Here is a 22,572-nt window from a genome sequence, read left to right on the forward strand (position 1 = left end):
CATTGGTGTCCCATGCTGAACAAATATTGAGTGACGCGCCGTATATACAGAATATACGGCGCTGGCATTGAAATAGTAGATTAGGCGAGGTGCCTTCCAGCCTTCTGTGGCCGAGCGGTTTAAATGCGTGCGTTTAGAACTTCCGGTATGCGTTAGGGGCGGGGTGCGTGAGTTCGATCCCACATGCGAGCGAATATTTTCCATTCTTTGTTTTAAGCGTTATATCTAATAATAAAATTGTGTGTTGTGTTGTGAATAAAAAATGTAAATATGTTTGTAAATAATATTAAAAAGTCTGCTGAAAAATCGAGAAAAAAATGTACCGATTAACAGAAAAATTGTTTTCTTTTACTAAAATTATTTTTTTAATATTACTATTTCAAATGACATTTATTGTTAGTAATATATTATTTATATGATAATAATATAATTATTATAATAGTAACTTAATGCCATTAAATTAACAAACGCATATAACATGAATAAAAATAATATCAATAATATTCATTACTATAATAATAATAATAATAATTATTATTATTATTTTATACAATTCATATATCCATATTATATTGAATGAGCGCGAGAGACGCGTAAATTTGGGAACAGTGGAAGCAGCCTTGTTTCAGTCCTGCATTAGGGTTCCGCAGCATTGATTGAACATTGAACGCCAATCTTCAACAAGGACTGGAGCGTCAGTCTTAAATAAGTGTTACATTATGGCTAGAAGCAACCTTGCTTCCGCCGTCCCACCGAGGCTTGATCAATGTTGACCAAGCCTCAACGAAGGTTCCGTAAAGCCTGAATCCAGCGTCAGTTCTCGCCTGGGGAAGATCGAATTCTGGAGACAACCTTCCAGTTCGAGATCGGTATTAGAACTAACTTAGAGACTGAACTTTTTGAGGAGACTGACTCCGCTCTAAGTCTACGAAAAACATTCTTGCGCATGCTCCATAGTCTATGCACAGTAGGGTGGTCCAAAAATACGTTAAGAAGAAAAAAGTCGGAATTTTCTGGCCCTCACCCCCCAGGATTGAAGTTTGTAGGAAAAAAATACCCCTGTTTTTTTTCTTCGTAATAAAATAATATTAACCCGTGCCTCAAAGCCTTTCAAATTTCTTATGTATTTTAAATGAGAAAAAAACCACTTTTCGTAAATTTAATATAAAATCTAGAGAAAATTTTTTTTCACTCGGTTAAGGATGCTTTTCTTCTAGAGTGTTTAAGGAATAAAATCCTTTTACATATTTAACATATTTTTTATTTTTTTTTTAGTTTTGAAAAATTCTCAAAAAACGGTAATATATTATTTTTTATTACTTATTATCATTTTTTCTCATCTATTGTAATTCAATTGGCTTTTATGAATCTATCAAATATTAAATTCATAAAACCATTGTATTACAATCAATGAGAAAAAATTATAATAACGAATAAAAAATAATAAATTACCGTCTTTTGCTTTTTTGAGAATTTTTCAAAAATAAAAAAAAATATAGAAAATAAAAAATTTGTTAAATATGTAAAAGAATTTTTTCCTTAAATACTCTAGAAGAAAAACATCCTTAACCGAGTGAAAAAAAAAATTTTCTCTAGATTTTATATTAAATTTACGAAAAATGTTTTTTTTCTCATTTAAAATACATAAGAAAATTGAGGGGCTTTGAGGCACGGGTTAATATTATTTTATTATGAAGAAAAAAAACAGGGGTATTTTTTTTCCTATAAACTTCAATTCTGGAGGGTGAGAGCAAAAAAATTCTGACTTTTAGTATTTTGGACCACCCTAATGCACAGTCTACGCGAGATGCATCCAGCATCCCCACTTTATACTACACACTATACAATTCAATACTAATATATATATATATATATATATATAATTATTTTGTCGGAGATAATTAAGAAAACTCTTTTGATAGAGGGTGGTATGTTTTAACAATGGGCTGAAGTTTACGTGACATTTCTCAAGTGTAAGGGTCCCAGGCCGCCGAGTGGTCAACATGTGTTTCTAACTCATTGTGCGTTTTAGTTGATTTTTTATAAGTTTCCCAGCGTCAAGGGATACTATTTCGTATCCCTTAGTTGGGTTTTATTACCGAAAGTTTTTTCTATTTCTTTTACTCATTGGGATGTATCTCAATATCTTAGAAGTAATTTATGGTTTTAACTCGTATTACAAAAGACGTCTCAACTAATAGCGAATTCGGTTATCTGCTCCGAGAGCGATCTTGCTCGGTGTAGGAGTATAGTTTACTCTGCTCTCAAAAACCTGTGCTCTACTCTGAGGCACTCTATGACGTCATGAACACTGGCAAAGTTCGACTGTTTTTGGAGCAGGAGCACAACATGAACTGCTATGGTGTAAAGCATACACTGCTCGTTTGGCGCGAAGTTTAAATTTAATTAAACTTATATAATATAATGTAATATAATATTATATTTATTATATTATATATATTATTATACATTATATTATGCAATATATTTTCTTCTTAAATGTAAAATTATTTTACTTAAAATTAAATATTTTATGATGTATACATCAATAATATTTTTAAAAGCAAAAAATTTGATATTTTTATTAGAATATTAAAATTTTATTCGGTCAATGTTTTGATATAGCAGAATTGTTAATCACAAAATTATCGAATAATATTTCTGATATAAATTTTGTTTACACTATTTGACATTTTGAACTACTAACAACAATAATAAAATAAGTGAAAAGGTTATTTCTTTGAGACCAAATAATTACTTTATAATGAGTATTTTTATTTAAATATTAAAAATATTAAAAATTATTTACTGTTTTTATTAAATATTAAAATATTGAATGTTAATCTTTCTCTAAATACAAAATTCATTATAAAAAACATAATTCGTTTTCACTACTATCGCTAGAGGTGTCAATTAAATCTGTTAGAAGTGAAATTTTTAAATTTGCCGCTTCTCTTGACATTTTTTTAAACTGCACTAACAAAATTGTGGGAGCAAATTTTGTTGCACCTTTCGATCCTTGAGAGTGCACACTTCTTAATTCGAACACAAATAACGATCTGCGCCGGAGCAGTGCTGCCAAAACGAATACTCGAAACGATCTGCGCCGGAGCAGTGCTGCTAAAGCGAATACTCCAAACGATCTGCACTAGAGCACATTTGTCAAACCGAACATGCTACTCCTGCTCTGGAGCACTCCGAGAGTGCTCCGGTGCAGATAAACGAATTCGCTATAAGATCGACGTTTCTCAGGCTCGTTCAAAATTGTAAATATTATTTGAATTCTCTTTCTATTTTTTCTATTTTCCTGTTAATTGTTCGAGAGTTTAGATTTTTACGCTTGGAAATAAGGAAAATTAAAGAATATTTTCTTTCTTGTTATTGTACTTAATTTATGTGAATTCTTAGAAATATTGAGACATAGTCCATATGAGGTTGAAATTTCATACTGAAAAATTAGTCACAGTGTTATTCTAGTGAAACATATTTATCTAAAGCCGTGTGAAAAATCGTTAAAAACTTAAATTTAAATTAATAAACTATTTAAATTTTCCGCGTTGATTATCATTAATCGATATATCGACAGTCGAGCGAGATGGCAGTCGCTCGTCACAAAATTAAGACCACAGAGCCACTACATTTACCATAAGAATCAGTGAAGTCGGTACAGTAGATTCCCATTAATTCATTTAAACATTATGTTTTTCATTGATTCATATTATGTTAAATGCAGTCGCATCTATCAAATTTTACTTTTACCACGTCCCAAGCAGCACGTAAGCTTAGCTTGACATCACTGTAATATTACATTGGAGATCCGTCATATTACACTGTAATATTACAGTGATCTTACTGAGATATCAAAATGTCCGCCTGGAGGTAATATTACGTTGTTATATTAAGAGAATATTACATGGTAATATTAAGGTAATATTACATAGGAATATTAAAGTAATATTACTTGGTAATATTAACGTAATGTTATGGTAATATTCAGATAAAATTAGAATAATTTTATAATTTAGAAAAAAAATTTCACAAAGCTGGACTTGAACCCTAAATCTTGTGCACAGTTATCAAGAGTCTTACCACTGAGCCAAACTTACTTATAGTGTATTAAGATTTTTGATGAAATATGAAGAACTTTAAAGAAACTTACAAAGATTATATACCGTCGAGAATCTTAATACACTTCAAGTAAGTTTCGCTCAGTGGTAAGACTTATGATTACTATGCACATGGCTCAGGGTTCGAATCCAGTTTTGTGAAATGTTTTTTTCTAAATTATAAAATTATTCTAATTTTATCTGAATATTACCTTAATATTACGTTAAAATTACAGTGTAATATTACCTTAATATTACCAGGTAATATTCTCTTAATATAACAACGTAATATTACCTCCAGGCGGACATTTTGATATCCCAGTAAGATCACTGCAATATTACAGTGTAATATGACGAATCTCCAATATAATATTACAGTGATGTCAAGATAAGCTTACTTGATGCTTGGGTTTTTAATAATTTTTCACTGTTTCGTTTCGAAATCATCATTTTTATATACCAGGACAATTGTGCTTTTAATTTATGATGTGTACTCTGTTCATATGATCTTAATTTTAATATTAAAAGAGGACCGTATTCGCTGGACGAAAAAAAGATTGAGTCAAACGTCCCAATACGGTTTTTCACAAATCCGTATTGGCTTAGAGCCAATCCTCTGTGCCAGAGCCCTGTCTGTGTCAGCCATATTGGATCCGCCATTTTGAATTTTGAAAAACCGACATCAGATTCGTAATCAGCGACCCCAAAAACCCCAGAGTAACGAATTTCAAGCGAATCCGATGAATTTTTCAAAAACGTGTCCGCCATAGTGGATCCGCCATTTTGAATTTTTGAAATCAGACTTCAAATTCGTAATCAGCGACCCCAAAAACCCCTGAGTAACGAATTTCAAGCGAATCCAATGAACTTTTCAAAAATGTGTCCGCCATATTGGGTTTTTGAGGTTATGTCAAAATCCTGATCTGATGGGGTTAAATGGACCTCGGATTCGGATTCAGCGACCCAAAAACCATAAAGTCTACATAGTGAGACCCCCAGATCAGAACTTTTTTTTTGTGTGGCTGTGTTATCAGTAGAATTCTACTAATTGCTATTATCAATTAGTAATTAGTTACTGATTCGATTAGTAAAATATAAGTTACTGATTCATTCTGCATATTCCTTAGCTCATGAAAGTTAAAATAAATCTTTAAAGGTCTGCAGTTTTTCAATGTTGGGCGCATAAGTTGACTAAAAATTGCATGAATGTTTACAATTTTCTTTAATTTTTTAAGTTTTTAAAAACTTTTTAAAATTTTTTTCAAACTTCCTCCTTTAGAGAAAAAATTCATTTAAATTAAAAAAAAATTTTACTTCATGCAATTTTCAGTTAACTTTTGCGCCCAACATTGAAAAACTGCTGACATTAAAGATTTATTTAAAGTTTCATGAGCTTTGAGATTTAAGCTTTAGTTAATTAACTCAATTAAAATTTTCGTTACAATATATTTTTCAAGTTAAATATTTAAAACCGTTCACAGATTTGATAACTTCTGTTAAAATCATATTTTGTTGAATGAAACTGAAGTTTCAACGAGAATGTTACTGACTTCAGTTTTATTATTTTGAGAAATTTTTTAATGGAATAGTTAATATGACTTATCATGACGAGAATAGCCTAAAGTATCATGCAATGCATCGTACCGAGCTAGCGTGGTTAAGTGGTTAGGTTATCGGTTTACGAATGTCAGGTTCGTGCGTTTAACTCCCAACGTGTGGGGATTTTTTCTCTGTTAGTATATGAGCGATTTCATGTTAAGTGATCAAGGTGGGAAAACATTTTTCTCCAATCGTGCCTAAACTTAGGGCTTTTGTAGTACCCCAATCAGCACATATGCTTGCCACGAACTTGCAACAAACTTGCCATGCAAGATGTGCAAGCTTGCGCGGCAAGCTTGTGTCAAGTTCGTGGCAAGTACTAAAATGTCCTATTGTTGCAAGCTTGCACTGCAAGTCTGTCACAAGTTTGTAATGTAAGCTTGCTGCAAGGTGACTCGATAAGCCTGTCACAAGGTTGTAATGCAAGCTTGCTGAAAGATGACTCGATAAGCTTGCTGCAAGGTCATATGCAAGCTTGTTGCAAGGTGACTCGAAAAGCTTGCTGCAAGGTCGTATGCAAGCTTGCTGCAAGGTAACTCAATAAGCTTACTGCAAGAATTAAGATTAAATTTGATACTAGTTTTTACCGTTTGCATTTTTTAAAGCTGTAGACAAAATCTGAATTAACATTTTTTTGAGATTATTAGAAAAAGTTAATATTCTTTCTATGAATATGAGAAAATTATGTTATATAAAAAGGATTTATTTATTTAATTAAATTGTTTACATATAGTTTATGAAATTATTATTAAAAATTCTAATTAATTTTAAAATTAACTGATATTCGAATTTTAATTTTAGTTTTTAAAACTAGTTTTAGAATTTTTAGTTTTTTAACTTACATGTTTCATAAGTGACCCCTGATGTATAAAGATATTATAAATGATGAAATAGACACTTTTATTATGACAAAAGTTGAGTTTATAAACTAAAAATAACAAGTCTTTAATTTTTCTTACAAATAAAAGTATTTATATATTTTAAAGAACCTTATTTTAAATTTTATTTACGAAAAATAAAATTATTTTGTGCTTTAAAATTCTTTCAATGAAAGAAAAGATATTTTTATATACTTGTCACAATAGTTTCAGTCATTCTATGAATCAATAGTCCATAGTTTTTGATTTAATTCTTAAGTACAAAAATAAGTCTCGTGATCCACTGAATATGCATTTAGTAGTCTCTTGATTTGTAATTCACCTACATAGCAGAAAATGAAATAAAATATTTTTCCATAAATGTACAACAATAGTGTTTCTTTTTATAAATTAAAAAAATAAAATACTATTTTTTTTGTAATTTGGAAATTATTTAAATGCATAATTTTGTTGTTAAAATTGAACTATTTTTTATAAATTACTTTTTGTTAATAAATTAGGTTATTTTAAAAAGAGGTTTTATGTAGAAATTCCTTTTCTCAAAGCAAACTGGAGAAGTTATAAAAATATAGGTTTCACAAAAAAGTTTTATTATCACTTAGATGTGTTGTGTCATTCACAAATAATATATTTTTTATTCTTATTCTCGAAAAAAAATAATATTTTTAAAACTAAATATTTATGAAAAATCTGCTTAAAAATACATTATTTTAAGTGAAAAAAGTTTACGAGAAGTAAAGTAATAAATGAAGAAAATAATACAAAAAGATGTAAAATAATTTTAAACATATAAACTGTTTTGTTTCAAACTACTTTAAAGTAATTATTTTATTTACAATAAAAATTTATAGGTTATACATATATAGCGTTTTTTCTTCATAGTCTTTAATTTTATGGATAGTAAAAGGAGTTTTGATGATATAATTGTACTTACATCCTACAAAATCCACTTTGTCGTTGCTTTTGTCCAACTTCTTTTGATATATTAATGAGAATGATGCAAAGGCAACAAGATTGATCCTGATGTACTTGGGATTCTCCAAGCTTTACGTGAAACACTATTTAAAGAAATTGTAGACAGATCTCTGGAAGCATTACCAATGCAAATATCAATCTCCTTACTGTCGGGCTCGTCATATAAACTGTTGATGATATCGATTTTATTTATTATTAAGCTAATGCGTTCATTTGTGCGAATTATATTTTTTACCAAAGCAAAAGTTCGGTCATCTAATAGAACACAACTATCTTTAATTTTTTCACAATTAATTGTAAAGTTCTTGTGCTTTACCATTTTATATTGTTCAATGACAATACCACAGTCTCTCGATAATGGTCCATTGTTGTGTTTCTGTAAGAGAATATAATTTTCTTTAACGGGTAACTTTTCTTCAAGTTTTTCTCTTTCCGAATACCGAAGAGCGATTTGTTGTAAAGGTTTATCACCTTTTCTAATCATCCGTTTGATGCTCGTCATATAATTCTCAAACCTAAAAGCGCTGAATCTATCTAATGGCCCATATCTTTTTACATCATCACAAATGTGTAAAGTATTGTGCACATTGTGTGAAATATACCTTTTGCCATAAATTCGTTCGAAACCCCTCATAAATTTTATTAATAATTCCTGACAGTTATCAATATTCACCAACGACTGAAGCCTTTTCTCGTCGACTAAAATTGAAATTGCAGTGTGCAATAATAAAAAATTTTCGTACCTGTCATCATCAAGAAAAATATTTTTTAATACAACTGGTCCCGTGTACAACAAGAAGGTTCGAAATTCAGTTGCTTTCCAATTGGTGTATTCGTTTATTGATCGAGGTTTTCTTGCAAATTCCGAAGGTGTGCTATTTCTCACGATAAGTAATTTTTTTGTAATTTTGTCTATTACTTTAGAATCTTCCTTCACGGATGGAGGACCACTTGTCCATAATCGAATTAATTTTTTCGTGACTCCAAGTAGCAGAAGGTGCATATAATCTAAAGGAACTGATGTTATGCATCCCAATTGCGGTATGTTCTTTAAAATAGTTTCCTTTCCTGAATCAAAATCTTCATATAGGTTTTGAATAAATCCATTATCAGTCTTCATTTTGAACGGTCCTGTACCTGGAAAGCAAACAGCACCCCTCTTTCGATTCTTAGCCTTTCCTCTAACTTTTGTAGTTGCATATACTCCTCCTATTTCGCATTTTGGACAACTGTCGTAACCTGTGTGTCCCTTTAAATTAAAGGCAAATGATTTCGCCGGAGCATCACATATTATAGCTTCGCAAACAACACTAACAGATTTGTCTTTTAATTTATGTATAATTAAGTGAGACAACTCTTTAACAAATTCTTTGAAAAACACATTACTGTCTTTGGGTTTTTCATTACCAAAGAAAGCTGCTACTGGATATACTTTTTCAGAATTAATTTCAGAATATAATATCAGAAATAGACTTCCTTTTCTGCTGGATTTGTAGATTGGTAACCCATCAAAATTAAACAATAGTTTTAGTTCCTTTATCTCTTGACCTTTCTCTTCATACTCCTGAATAATGGCTTTTGCGGCTCTTTCAATGCCAAAATAATGATACTCTGCATCCCCCATTTTAGAAATTTGAACATTTCTTAAAGTACCCATGAAGATTCTTGCATCTGCGGGTAATGAAAAAGGAACAATTGGCTTTAAAAGAAGCAGTAATGCTGTTAGAGCGGTGAGAGTAATGTGAAAAAGTAATGCCCATCTATGTAAGTTAATTTTAAATTTACTTTCTGCATTATCATTAACTGTTGGTAAATTAATATCTTCAAAGAGATTTATATTTTCGCTTAAGACCTCATCGAATTCAGAATCACTGCTTGGTAAAAACATTTGATAATCATCATCAAATAACGAAGAGCCATCACTGCTTATGTTCTCAGGCAATATGACTTCATCTTCATTGTCATTATGAAACGAGGATTCAGAGAATCTGTATTAAACAAAAATAATAAATTTATAAAAGAAAAAACGATGTATTTTTTAAATTAAGATGAAAATCAAAAATATTATAAAAGAAAAAATTATGTATTTTAAAAATTAAGATGACTGACTAATGAAGTTCCAACTCATAGAAATTTTCTTTTCTTTAATAATTTAAAATTACATAATAACATTACAAATTTGAAATAATAGTAATATATATGGGTCAAAATAAGTGAAACCGGCCACTTGAAAAATTTTTATCTCTAATTTTCAAGTTATCTATGATTTTTAGTAGATATATGAGTACACTTTTTCCCCCTAAAATATTTTTCAAAAAAAAATTTTATTTTTGAAGTAATTAGGTATTGAAGTTTTAGGTCATTTTATTTTCATGTTATTATTACTTTGAAACAAATAAAGATAATTAGGTAATCTTTTTTAAAATTAAAGCTTAAAGTCTATACTTTAAAGATGAAATAAAGCGATTGCTAAAAAATGAAAATTTATAATTGTTATTAACAATTCTTTTAAACAATTGCAAATTGAAGAATGTTCTCAATGTTTTTGAAAGATTAAATTACGATATATTGATGCGCAAAACTATAAGGATTCATTTAAAAAAAAGAAAAATGAGTAACCTCCAATATTATAGAAATTGTGTAGATTTTTCTGCCAAAATGCAGGCCAAAATCGATTTTTAATCTTAAAAATCCGCTTGAAAGCGTGAAGTTTCTAACAAAACAAAAGAAGATCTTATTTATTCGTTTGCAATTTTATCTTTTTCCAGGAACTTGAGTCAATTTTTGCTTGCATTTTGTCAGCAAAATTTACATAATTTCTATAATATTGGAAGTTACTCATTTTTCTTTTTTTTAAATGAATCCTTATAGTTTTGCGCATCAATATATCGTAATTTAATCTTTCAAAAACATTGAGAACATTCTTCAATTTGCAATTGTTTAAAAGAATTGTTAATAACAATTATAAATTTTCATTTTTTAGCAATCGCTTTATTTCATCTTTAAAGTATAGACTTTAAGCTTTAATTTAAAAAAAATTACTTTATTATCTTTATTTGTTTCAAAGTAATAATAAAATGAAAATAAAATGACCTAAAACTTCAATACCTAATTACTTCAAAAATAAAATTTTTTTTTGAAAAATATTTTAGGGGGAAAAAGTGTACTCATATATCTACTAAAAATCATAGATAACTTGAAAATTGGAGATAAAAATTTTTCAAGTGGCCGGTTTCACTTATTTTGACCCTCTATTAGTTTTTATGTAAATTCATTTTCATGAAATATGTGTATAGTATATAAGGAATATTATATGCTCAGATATTGTAGTTGTGTGTATAGTGTAGTGGATAGCGTTAGTGTTTAGTATGCGTTAGGTCTAGGGTTCGTGTCTCCCCCATCGGTTAATAATTTATTTCGTAAATATGCGGTTATTCAATAAGTGGTGTGTATTAATTAACAAAAATGTGTATAAAATATCTCAAGTGACATTGAATTTAATTAATTGAGTGATTCTAATTTTTTTGTTTCCCATTTCCATTACTATGGATCACCCAACCATAGATCTTTTGCTGCTCCAACAATATACAGCCAGCCATAGAATATGGATGCAGCAACCTTAACTATGGATATCCCGTATTTTTCAATATAATATGGCTGTGATATCCATGTATCTGGATGTGTCAACTATTCCTTTTTCTCCGTGTAGGGTCAAAATAAGTGAAACCGGCCACTTGAAAAATTTTTATCTCCAATTTTCAAGTTATCTATGATTTTTAGTAGATATATGAGTACACTTTTTCCCCCTAAAATATTTTTCAAAAAAAAATTTTATTTTTGAAGTAATTAGGTATTGAAGTTTTAGGTCATTTTATTTTCATTTTATTATTACTTTGAAACAAATAAAAATAATTAAGTAATTTTTTTTTTAAATTAAAGCTTAAAGTCTATACTTTAAAGATGAAATAAAGCGATTGCTAAAAAATGAAAATTTATAATTGTTATTAACAATTCTTTTAAACCATTGCAAATTGAAGAATGTTCTCAATGTTTTTGAAAGATTAAATTACGATATATTGATGCGCAAAACTATAAGGATTCATTTAAAAAAAAGAAAAATGAGTAACTTCCAATATTATAGAAATTATGTAAATTTTGCTGACAAAATGCAAGCAAAAATTGACTTAAGTTCCTGGAAAAAGATAAAATTGCAAACGAATAAATAAGATCTTCTTTTGTTTTGTTAGAAACTTCACGCTTTCAAGCGGATTTTTAAGATTAAAAATCGATTTTGGCCTGCATTTTGGCAGAAAAATCTACACAATTTCTATAATATTGGAGGTTACTCATTTTTCTTTTTTTTAAATGAATCCTTATAGTTTTGCCCATCAATATATCGTAATTTAATCTTTCAAAAACATTGAGAACATTCTTCAATTTGCAATTGTTTAAAAGAATTGTTAATAACAATTATAAATTTTCATTTTTTAGCAATCGCTTTATTTCATCTTTAAAGTATAGACTTTAAGCTTTAATTTTAAAAAAGATTACCTAATTATCTTTATTTGTTTCAAAGTAATAATAACATGAAAATAAAATGACCTAAAACTTCAATACCTAATTACTTCAAAAATAAAATTTTTTTTTGAAAAATATTTTAGGGGGAAAAAGTGTACTCATATATCTACTAAAAATCATAGATAACTTGAAAATTGGAGATAAAAATTTTTCAAGTGGCCGGTTTCACTTATTTTGACCCTATTAGTATTTCTACGATTTATATTGTTAATCTAAATTTATTTTGTTTATCATATTTTGTTATTTTTTTGTATGTTACTAAAATATACTTTCTTACGAAGGTTTAATTAATGCCTTATTAATGACTACACCTTACTCTAAATCATAGTAGATAACAGTCCTTAACTTAAATACTGTTTTGATAAAGATTTAAAGACTAATTTGCTAAATTTAACGAGCTATTCTTTTGGCAATTAAAAATCACGATCATTTCACCCTTTTAAAATGGTGTTTGAACACCTTGACTGTAGATTTCCACAAGCCTCCAAAATGAGGCGAAAGTGGGGGAATGAATCGACATTCGATACCCTGATTGCTTAAGAAATGATTAATTTGCTCGTGGTGATTGTCGGACTGTAATAAATTTTGAAAATCTCCCTGGTTAAAAAAACGGACAGATTTCGGACTAATCCGTGTCCGAAACAGTGCGGTTTATGGTCAGGTTTTTGTCACCCGAAATTAATCCGGATAAATCCGAACTCTATACGGTTTGTGAACAACTAGTGAATCCGAAGTTGGTCCGATGAAGTCCGAAATTAGTCAGTTAATTTTAACTAGTGAATCCGGAATTAATCCGAAACAGTCCAAAATTAGTCCGGACGATTTAGTAAATATTAATAAAAAAATAATTATACAAGTTACACATATTAATTATTATTACTTTATTGTATACATTCAACATATTTTTTGATTTACCTATCGCAATTTTATTTACATTAACTTAAAATTTCTAACGCTTGGGGATTCGAATCTACACCTATCTAACATTATATCGCACCGAAATCGAATACACTAACTACTATACCACGCTCGCATGGGAGTTCAAATTCATAATAGAATTTATCAAGTGCCACGAAAAGAAATGACAAGAAACTAACACATCAGTGTTAATTTTAATATTGAAACAATTTGTCCGCAACAGTACGATTTATTGTAGAGTTTTTTCACCCTAAATTAAGTTTAAAATCAATACAGTTTTTTTTATATCTATTGAATCCGTAATTAGTCCGGTTTAGTCCGAAGTTAGTCAGATCATATGCAACTAGTAAATGCACAAGTAATCCGGTTGGTGTAACCAGTGAATCCGAAGCTAATCCGAAACAGTCTGCTTATGGTCAGGTTTTTGTCACTCTGAATTAGTCCGGATAAATCTGAAATCAATACGGTTTGTGTATAACCAGTGAATCCAGAATTAGTCCGATTAACCCTTTAACGCCGGGACGGACACTTTTTTTGAATCATTTTCAACGTTAATTATTTTGGTTATTAGACATGTAGAAAATTTTCGGAATAACATTTTCTGACGTATTTTTTATCGCTCTTTCAGAATCTGTCATCAAAATTGCAAAAAACAAAAATTCCTAAAAGTTATGGCCATTTTTTTGGAAAAAAATCCAAATTTTTGACATTTTTGATTCAAAAATGATTTTTTTCTTCATGTTAGCAGTAACCAGAAAAATTCTTTATCATAAAATATCGCGTCCACAATATCCTAGCATCAAAGTTGTGGACCATACAATTAAAAATTTCAAGATGGCGGATCCAAAATGGCGACAAAAGAATTTTTTTCCCAAAATTGACACCCTGTGGACTTTTTTTTAATTCTTCTTTTATCTTCAAGACAAATAATATCTGAATGTTTTTTGGGTCGCTGATTACGAATATGATGTCAGTTTTCAAAAATTCAAAATGGCGGATCCAATATGGCGGACGAAATTCTAAAAAATTATCAAATTCACTTGAAACTTGTTACTCGGGGGTTTTTGGGGTCGCTGATTACGAATATGATGTCAGTTTTCAAAAATTCAAAATGGCGGATCCAATATGGCGGCCGAATTTCTAAAAAATTATCAAATTCACTTGAAACTTGTTACTCGGGGGTTTTTGGGGTCGCTGATTACGAATATGAAGTCAGTTTTTAAAAATTCAAAATGGCGGATCCAATATGGCGGCCGAATTTCTAAAAAATTATCAAATTCACTTGAAACTTGTTACTCGGGGGTTTTTGGGGTCGCTGATTACGAATATGAAGTCAGTTTTTAAAAATTCAAAATGGCGGATCCAATATGGCGGACGAAATTCTAAAATATTATCAAATTCACTTGAAACTTGTTACTCGGGGGTTTTTGGGGTCGCTGATTACGAATATGATGTCAGTTTTCAAAAATTCAAAATGGCGCATCCAATATAACGGCTATTTTTGTAAAATTTATCGGATTTGCGTAAAACCTGTTGCTCGGGGGTTTTTTGGGGTCGCTGAAAATGAATATGAAGTCAGATTTTAAAAATTCAAAATGGTGGATAATTTCTTACTTCATTCATTTAGCTGAATGAATTGTCTATTAGTTAGTCTTTGCAGTCAGTTGTTTTACAATAACATTGAATTGCATTTCCTTTAGAAAGTATATGTGACCCCTTCTGAGAAAAGGGACCTTATGGCCAAAAAATCGATTTTTTTATTTTGACGGGGTCTTACACTTTAATGTCCTTAAAATGCATGTAGTAAAAAAATTTAATTTTTTAAACAAATAAAATATTTTCACTTAAAAAAATTTGAGTTTGTTCATAATGTCCCTGTTCTCAGACGGTCACATGTTGTTTCTTACTTTATTAACAACAGCAGAAAGACATGGTTTCTCATACAGCTGCATTGGATTGACTATTATTCAGCATCATTTTATTATATTTATTTTTAACTTTTTTACAACATCCACCAAATATCAGTTCTTCCATAACTGGATTGTTTGTTCTTTTATTGAATTATACTTTCTTTGGCATTTCCTGGATAACTTGTTTTTTTGAATTGAGTTCCATTCTCATTGGTAAGCACATCGGGTATTCCATTTTTTTGGTGAGTATTTTTAATTGTTATTTGAATCCTTATTTATTCTATATCATTTTACTATTAATTTCAAGTAATTGAAAATGACATCTAAAAAAAGGCGTTCTAATGCAACCTCATCATCTAAAGTTGTACAATCTGAGTCAACTGAGCTCTTTGAGAGTGACACGCATATTGATCTAGTACTTTTACCAGATTCAATGAGTTCAGATGTTGAATCTGAAGACGGCAGTGATGATGAGAGTGAAGTTGACTTATCTCCAAGTGATAATGCGATTCTGTCTTACAGGACAACAGGTTTTACGCAAATCCGATAAATTTTACAAAAATAGCCGCCATGTTGGATCCGCCATTTTGAATTTTTAAAAACTGACATCATATTCGTAATCAGCGACCCCAAAAACCCCCGAGTAACAAGTTTCAAGTGAATTTGATAATATTTTAGAATTTCGTCCGCCATATTAGATCCGCCATTTTGAATTTTTAAAAACTGACTTCATATTCGTAATCAGCGACCCCAAAAACCCCTGAGTAACAAGTTTCAAGTGAATTTGATAATTTTTTAGAAATTCGGCCGCCATATTGGATCCGCCATTCTGAATTTTTGAAAACTGACATCATATTCGTAATCAGCGACCCCAAAAACCCCCGAGTAACAAGTTTCAAGTGAATTTGATAATTTTTTAGAATTTCGTCCGCCATATTAGATCCGCCATTTTGAATTTTTGAAAACTGACATCATATTCGTAATCAGCGACCCAAAAAACATTCAGATATTATTTGTCTTGAAGATAAAAGAAGAATTAAAAAAAAGTCCACAGGGTGTCAATTTTGGGAAAAAAATTCTTTTGTCGCCATTTTGGATCCGCCATCTTGAAATTTTTAATTGTATGGTCCACAACTTTGATGCTAGGATATTGTGGACGCGATATTTTATGATAAAGAATTTTTCTGGTTACTGCTAACATGAAGAAAAAAATCATTTTTGAATCAAAAATGTCAAAAATTTGGATTTTTTTCCAAAAAAATGGCCATAACTTTTAGGAATTTTTGTTTTTTGCAATTTTGATGACAGATTCTGAAAGAGCGATAAAAAATACGTCAGAAAATGTTATTCCGAAAATTTTCTACATGTCTAATAACCAAAATAATTAACGTTGAAAATGATTCAAAAAAAGTGTCCGTCCCGGCGTTAAAGGGTTAAGTCCGGAATTAATCTGGTTATGGTCAAGTTTTTGTCATACGAAATTATAATTATTTTGAATTTATCTAAATTTAATACAAATTGTTTTTAATATACAAATTCAATATACCAAAATCATTCCAGATTAAGTCTTTGAATTGGATTGAATATGGAATGTTTTGGACTGTCTGTGGATTGTATATATTTACAAAATCCAAATTATTATAAGACTTATTTTCAGACTAGGGTGTTTTTTATCGGATATTATTCGAATTGCCGCTGACTATTGCCAGATTCTTTGCATACAGATTTTGGATTATTCCATACTTGTTTCAGATTAAATCTTTCAACTGGATTACTTTTGGATTATTGCCGACTGATTTCGTATTCTTTACATGTTGATTTTGGATTATTCCGTATTTATTTTAGATGAATTTTTTAACGGACATAATTTCGGATTGTTGCGTAATAATTACGGACTTAATTCATAGACATTCATGATTACTTCAGACTGATTTAGGATTCACAATTTTGCTAGGATTAACGTTAGATTAACGCGAATCATTTTCGAATATTTCTCCTACAATTATCGGCCTAATCCACAATAATATGTCCGGATTTAATCCAGATTAGTCCGAAATTTTTGCCAGGGATATAATATGATTCGGGTGTCCGAGTATTTCCGAATTCTTATCATACATATTTTGGATTGTTTCGTATTTGTTTTGGAATAGGATTTTAGAACACTAATTCCAAATTTAAGCGGACTAATGTCGGATTATTTGCGTACAGATTTCGGATTATTTCGTATTTGTTTCGAATTATGCCTTTTAATTGGATAAAATCCAGATTATTTCAGCTAATTTTCGGATTCTTAGCATCAGATTTCTGATTGTTTCTGATTATGTCTTTCAATTGGATTAAATCCCAATTGTTGCAGACAATTTCCGGATTCGTTGCATACAGTTTTCGGATTGTTTCGTACTTGTTTCGGAATAGGATTTTGCAACACTTAATTTCAAATTGTTGCGGACTAATATCGGATTTCTTGCTTACAGAGTTCGGATTGCTTCGGACATGTTACGGATTAAGTTTTTTTAACTAGATTAAATTCGGATTGTTGCGGACTGATTCCGTATTCTTTACACATTGATTTCGGATAATTCCGTACTTATTTTAGAAGAATTCTTCACCGGTCATAAATTCGGATTGTTGCGGACTAATTACGGACTGAATTCGTAGACATTTAGGATTACTCCGGAGTGTTTTCGGATTCAGGTTTTCGTTCGGATTAAGATCAGACTAGCGCGGATCATTTTCGGACCTTTTTCGTACAATTTTCGGATTAATCCGTAATAATCTGTCCGTATTTAATCCGGAATTAGTCCAAAATTTTTACCAGGGCTCAATTGTTCGCGCCAATGAAATTTGAACCGTTGTCAGTGTGAATTGAGTTAGGTTTTCCGCGCCTGGCTAAAAATCGACGCAAGGCAGCTAGGAATGCATCAGTGGTCATGTCGCTGACTACTTTGAGACGCACCGCCTTGATAACGAGACAAATAAATACCGCAACGTAAATTTTAATTTGTGATCTATTTCGATACTTTTTTTCTTTAATATAAAAAGGTCCGCAATAGTCGATGCCGACGTTAGAAAATGGACGGGCTTGTGTGACTCTAACACGTGGGAGATTCCCCATTAAATATTCCGCTGTTGAAGGCTTAACGTGAAAGCAACTGATACATTTGCATCACTTTGATTATTTCTTATAATTAGAAAAAACAATTTTTAAAAAAATTAGGATATGGGTTTTTTAGATTTTTGCATGGGCTTTCGAATGGCAGAGTCTATTTTCAAAAATTTTTTTATTTTGACACAAATTTTGAAAAAATAAAAATAAATTTCCACTTTTCGCATCTTTGGGTCAATTTTTTCTTTGTCCTTTTATTTTTAAAAGAAAGATGAGCTTTTTTCTGATGAAATACTTGCTTTCCAAAAAACCGTTTTTTTTGTTCTCGAGAAATGAATTTTTGAATATAGCGCATCACGTCGTCGTGGCGCATTTTAATTTATAAAACGTTGCATTGAACTATTTTCTTCATTTTACAGGGTTGAGACTGACATTAGAATAATATAATGCCTGCATTATAGTTTTTTTAATTTTTTTAAATTTTTAACAAAATTTTTTTACAATTTTATTTTTAATTTAATGCCTGTATTTTATTTTTTTGTTGGCTTTTCTTACTTTAGGGGGTCATTTAAAAACTACCTCACGCTTTTTCGGGCTGATTTTTACCCCCTCCCCCTTTGTCACATTTTTTAGATACAAAAAAAATTTTTCCACACTTCGCTACACACAGCTTGACACCCCCCCCACCCCTATGTGTGTGACGTAGTTTTTAAACGGCACCTAGCTGTTCCCAACATTGTCTCTGCATTTTTTGTTTTAGTGCCCTTACTTTTTAAATTGTGGGAACTAGCCTTAATAACTATGTATATTTTCACACATGTGTAAGAGACTTTAACCCACAGCCTCTTGGCGTCAAAAGAAAAGGAATATTTTAGTCGTGTGTAGAGAGTCACACTGAAAACATTGTTGTGTCCCGGTAGTAATTATTTTCTCAAAAGAAATAAATATTAATTTATATAAATCTTATTTGGTGGTTATTTACCCAATTATTTATATTTGATCAGTGGAGGATCAAATTAACATCTTTCTAAATAAATCTCAAAGAGATCTCCACATTTGGTGACCCCGACAAAAAGGGTTAGAAATCAGTTTTTTTTCCTTTACGGAAAACAATTTTCTAAGTAAATCTTCTGATATTTTCGATATTCCAGAAAACACAAATTCTTTTTCTGGATCTTTTAAAATCCAAGTTGTGACCCTATTGAAAATCCCCATATGGGAAACCACATGGGATCCTATGTCAAAAACCATGTAAAACCCTACTTCCATGAAGGAAGCCACGTGGTTTACCATGTGGTTTCCCATGTCAAACCATATGGGAAATTGAGACAGGATTTTAGTTAGGAATAGACATGGGGAATTTGAACAGTTCATCTATGCATAAAACCATATCAAATCCCACATGTTTTTCCCATGTCAAATCCTAAACCAAATCCCATGTGAAAAACATTATCCGCCTTATTGAATATCCCTACATGGGAATCCACTTGGAATTTTACAAGGGATTTCACATAGGATTTTATATGGGAATTGACATAGGATTTCATGCAAGATTTCACCTAGGATTTAATGAGACATCACATAGTATTTTATTAAAGATCCAATGAAGAAATTTTCAAAGGATTAAAAATTATTTAATAAAAAATTAAATAATAAATAGTATTAGTGTTACAAGTCATCAAAAAAGTAAAAAAACGATCATTTGAAACACGTCCTCTCTGCTACAGGTTCTCAGCTTTTATATACTTCCAGAGTCGTCTCAACAGCGAGGGAAGTCACTTTCGCCACCTAGCGGTGAAAGTATAGGAGCGACAGTAATCTTTATAATTACTAAGGAAACCATGTGGAATACCACGTAGGATTCCATGTGGTTTCCTACGTGGGGATTTACATGGGATTTTACTTAGGAATTCATTTGGGAATTTATTTCTACTTAAATTCCTAAGTAAAATCCCATGTAAATCCCCACGTAGGAAACCACATGGAATCCTACGTGGTATTCCACATGGTTTCCTTAGTAATGTTAAAGATTACTGTCGCTCCTATACTTTCACCGCTAGGTGGCGAAAGTGACTTCCCTCGCTGTTGAGACGACTCTGGAAGTATATAAAAGCTGAGAACCTGTAGCAGAGAGGACGTGTTTCAAATGATCGTTTTTTTACTTTTTTGATGACTTGTAACACTAATACTATTTATTATTTAATTTTTTATTAAATAATTTTTAATCCTTTGAAAATTTCTTCATTGGATCTTTAATAAAATACTATGTGATGTCTCATTAAATCCTAGGTGAAATCTTGCATGAAATCCTATGTCAATTCCCATATAAAATCCTATGTGAAATCCCTTGTAAAATTTCAAGTGGATTCCCATGTAGGGATATTCAATAAGGCGGATAATGTTTTTCACATGGGATTTGGTTTAGGATTTGACATGGGAAAATAATTATAAATAAATGATACTGTTTTTCACTTGGGGATTGACTTGGGAAAATAATTATAAATAAATGATACTGTTTTTCACATGGGATTCGGTTTAGGATTTGACTGGGAAAAACATGTGGGATTTGATATGGTTTTATGCATAGATGAGCTGTTCAAATTCCCCATGTCTATTCCTAACTAAAATCCTGTCTCAATTTCCCATATGGTTTGACATGGGAAACCACATGGTAAACCACGTGGTTTCCTTCATGGAAGTAGGGTTTTACATGGTTTTTGACATAGGATCCCATGTGGTTTCCCATATGGTTTCCCATATGGGGATTTTCAATAGGGGAGCCACTATAATTTTTTTGGAGCAAAAATTTCTTTTTCCAAAATCGGAGCAACTCTTGAGGATTTTAACCTCAAAATAAACATGTGCTCAACACATTAAGCACACTATCATCCGTTAATATCCCGACAATCCGGCTTCAACGGATAAATTTTGATTATTTAAAATCGAAAAAAAATTTATCGAAATTTTTTCATATAAAAATTTCTTGGAAAATATTTTTTTTTCCTTTTCCACGTTTCTTTTCCCTTATACCGGCGACCAACCTAAAAGCTACAACATCTAGCTGCTGTTTTCTAACTCCCAGTGATTGAAAATATATTTGAAGACTGCTACGAAACAATATAACGGAGAAATTTTTTCCAATTCGGAGGATCTTTTCTCGACGAAGTCCACACATTCGTCACCGTCTTGTCTTGCAGTCAACGTTCATTTTGTGCGCTGTTTTTGTACATGTGGGTGAACATTGTTCACCCACACCAGGTTAGTACATAAACCTTATTTTATTTCCAGTAAAATTTTTATGGTATAAAGAAAAGGGATTTTTCTTAAATCATTCTTTCTCTTTCCTTTTACGACTGATGTTCCTGGGAGTGTATGACTACTGTCCTTCAACGTTTTACCTGAGCGAGATACCGTCAATCAAATATTGGATTCTCGCTGTTTAAGAGGACTTCTTCTCTGACCATCGAATACTTTATCCTGAACTCGTTCCTGTTTTATTGGACAAACCGACTCAACTTCTTCTTGGATGCCCACCTGTTCGCATCAGAAGCTATCAACTCATCGTGGGACTACTCGCCGCATCGAATTCTTATCTATGGTTTTTTTTATCCTTTTAAAATTTTTTTTTTCTACTTTATCGTTTTTCTATAATTTTTCATTTTTATTTATTTTTTTTTAAAACTATTTCAAAATTTAAATTACTTGACGATTTTGACATAAATAGTCGTTTTCAACGATTTATGATTTCATTTATCTTTTCGAGACAAAAGAATTTGTTTCTTTCTTTTTTAAGAATTTCAAACATAAATTCAACACATATACATTCTTTTTAATTCAAAAAGACATTATTAAATCTTACCGTTATCAGTCGTGAGATGATTTTTCTAGCGTATTTAAACGCTTAACCTTGTCACCGTCAAATAAGCTAAATCATTATTATAATTTTTTTTTTTTTTCCTTTTTGATATTTTTTTTTTTAATTCATGCGGTATCCCAAGTTAGTTACAATGAAAAACATTTTTATTCTTTCGACAATTTTGTGCGTTTTTGGTTTTGTGTATATTTTTATACAATTTTTTTATTTTAACGTATCCGTAAACGTGAATTATAGATTTATAAACCGGATCGCTCAGTGACCTTCTCGAAAACCTCGCGAATTGTTTCGTTTCTTTTTGGAGTTTGCGCCTGTTTTGTTGAGTAGCTGACACCTTGTCATAAATTTTTTTTTTTATTTTTACCTTTGACATTTTCGTGCGTTTATTTTTTTTTTTATTTTACCATGCCTACTGACGACGAGATTATGTCCCCCGAGGAACAGATTTCGCGTTTGCAGATGCAACTCGATAGAGTTAGCGACGAGATGTCGAATATGCAGGGTCTGCAGCGCGTCGAAGCTTACCGTCATCCTAAAATTCCGCGTTTTATATCAAATGATCCTTCATTCTGGTTCATCCAGGTTGAATCGGTTTTTAGTAATTGCCGTATCACCGCACAGAAGACAA

The 22,572-nt window shown here is 30.8% G+C and overlaps 2 protein-coding genes across 3 annotated transcripts in view; one reads left to right on the forward strand and one right to left on the reverse strand.

The window, feature by feature from the left end:
* The window catches only part of LOC122505982 (ribokinase-like), a 182,393-nt gene that overhangs the window by 46,801 nt on the left and 113,020 nt on the right, over positions 1 to 22,572 (forward strand). The gene's annotated exons all lie outside the window — the stretch shown is intronic.
* Positions 6,749 to 8,364, reverse strand: LOC122505983. Its single transcript, XM_043617913.1, has 2 exons — positions 7,518 to 8,364; positions 6,749 to 6,905 (listed from the first exon to the last, which is right to left on the reverse strand). The coding sequence occupies exon 1, from the start codon at positions 8,190 to 8,192 to the stop codon at positions 7,569 to 7,571; it is 624 nt and encodes a 207-aa protein (XP_043473848.1). The 5' UTR covers positions 8,193 to 8,364; the 3' UTR covers positions 6,749 to 6,905; positions 7,518 to 7,568.

This window comes from Leptopilina heterotoma, unplaced genomic scaffold, assembly GCF_015476425.1.
Source record: "Leptopilina heterotoma isolate Lh14 unplaced genomic scaffold, ASM1547642v1 Lhet_384, whole genome shotgun sequence".
NCBI classification, from domain to species: domain Eukaryota; kingdom Metazoa; phylum Arthropoda; class Insecta; order Hymenoptera; family Figitidae; genus Leptopilina; species Leptopilina heterotoma.

What these genes read in the sequence shown, in the direction of transcription:
- LOC122505983 (XM_043617913.1), bottom strand. Translation starts at nt 8,192, where the DNA reads ATGAGGGGTTTCGAACGAATTTATGGCAAAAGGTATATTTCACACAAT.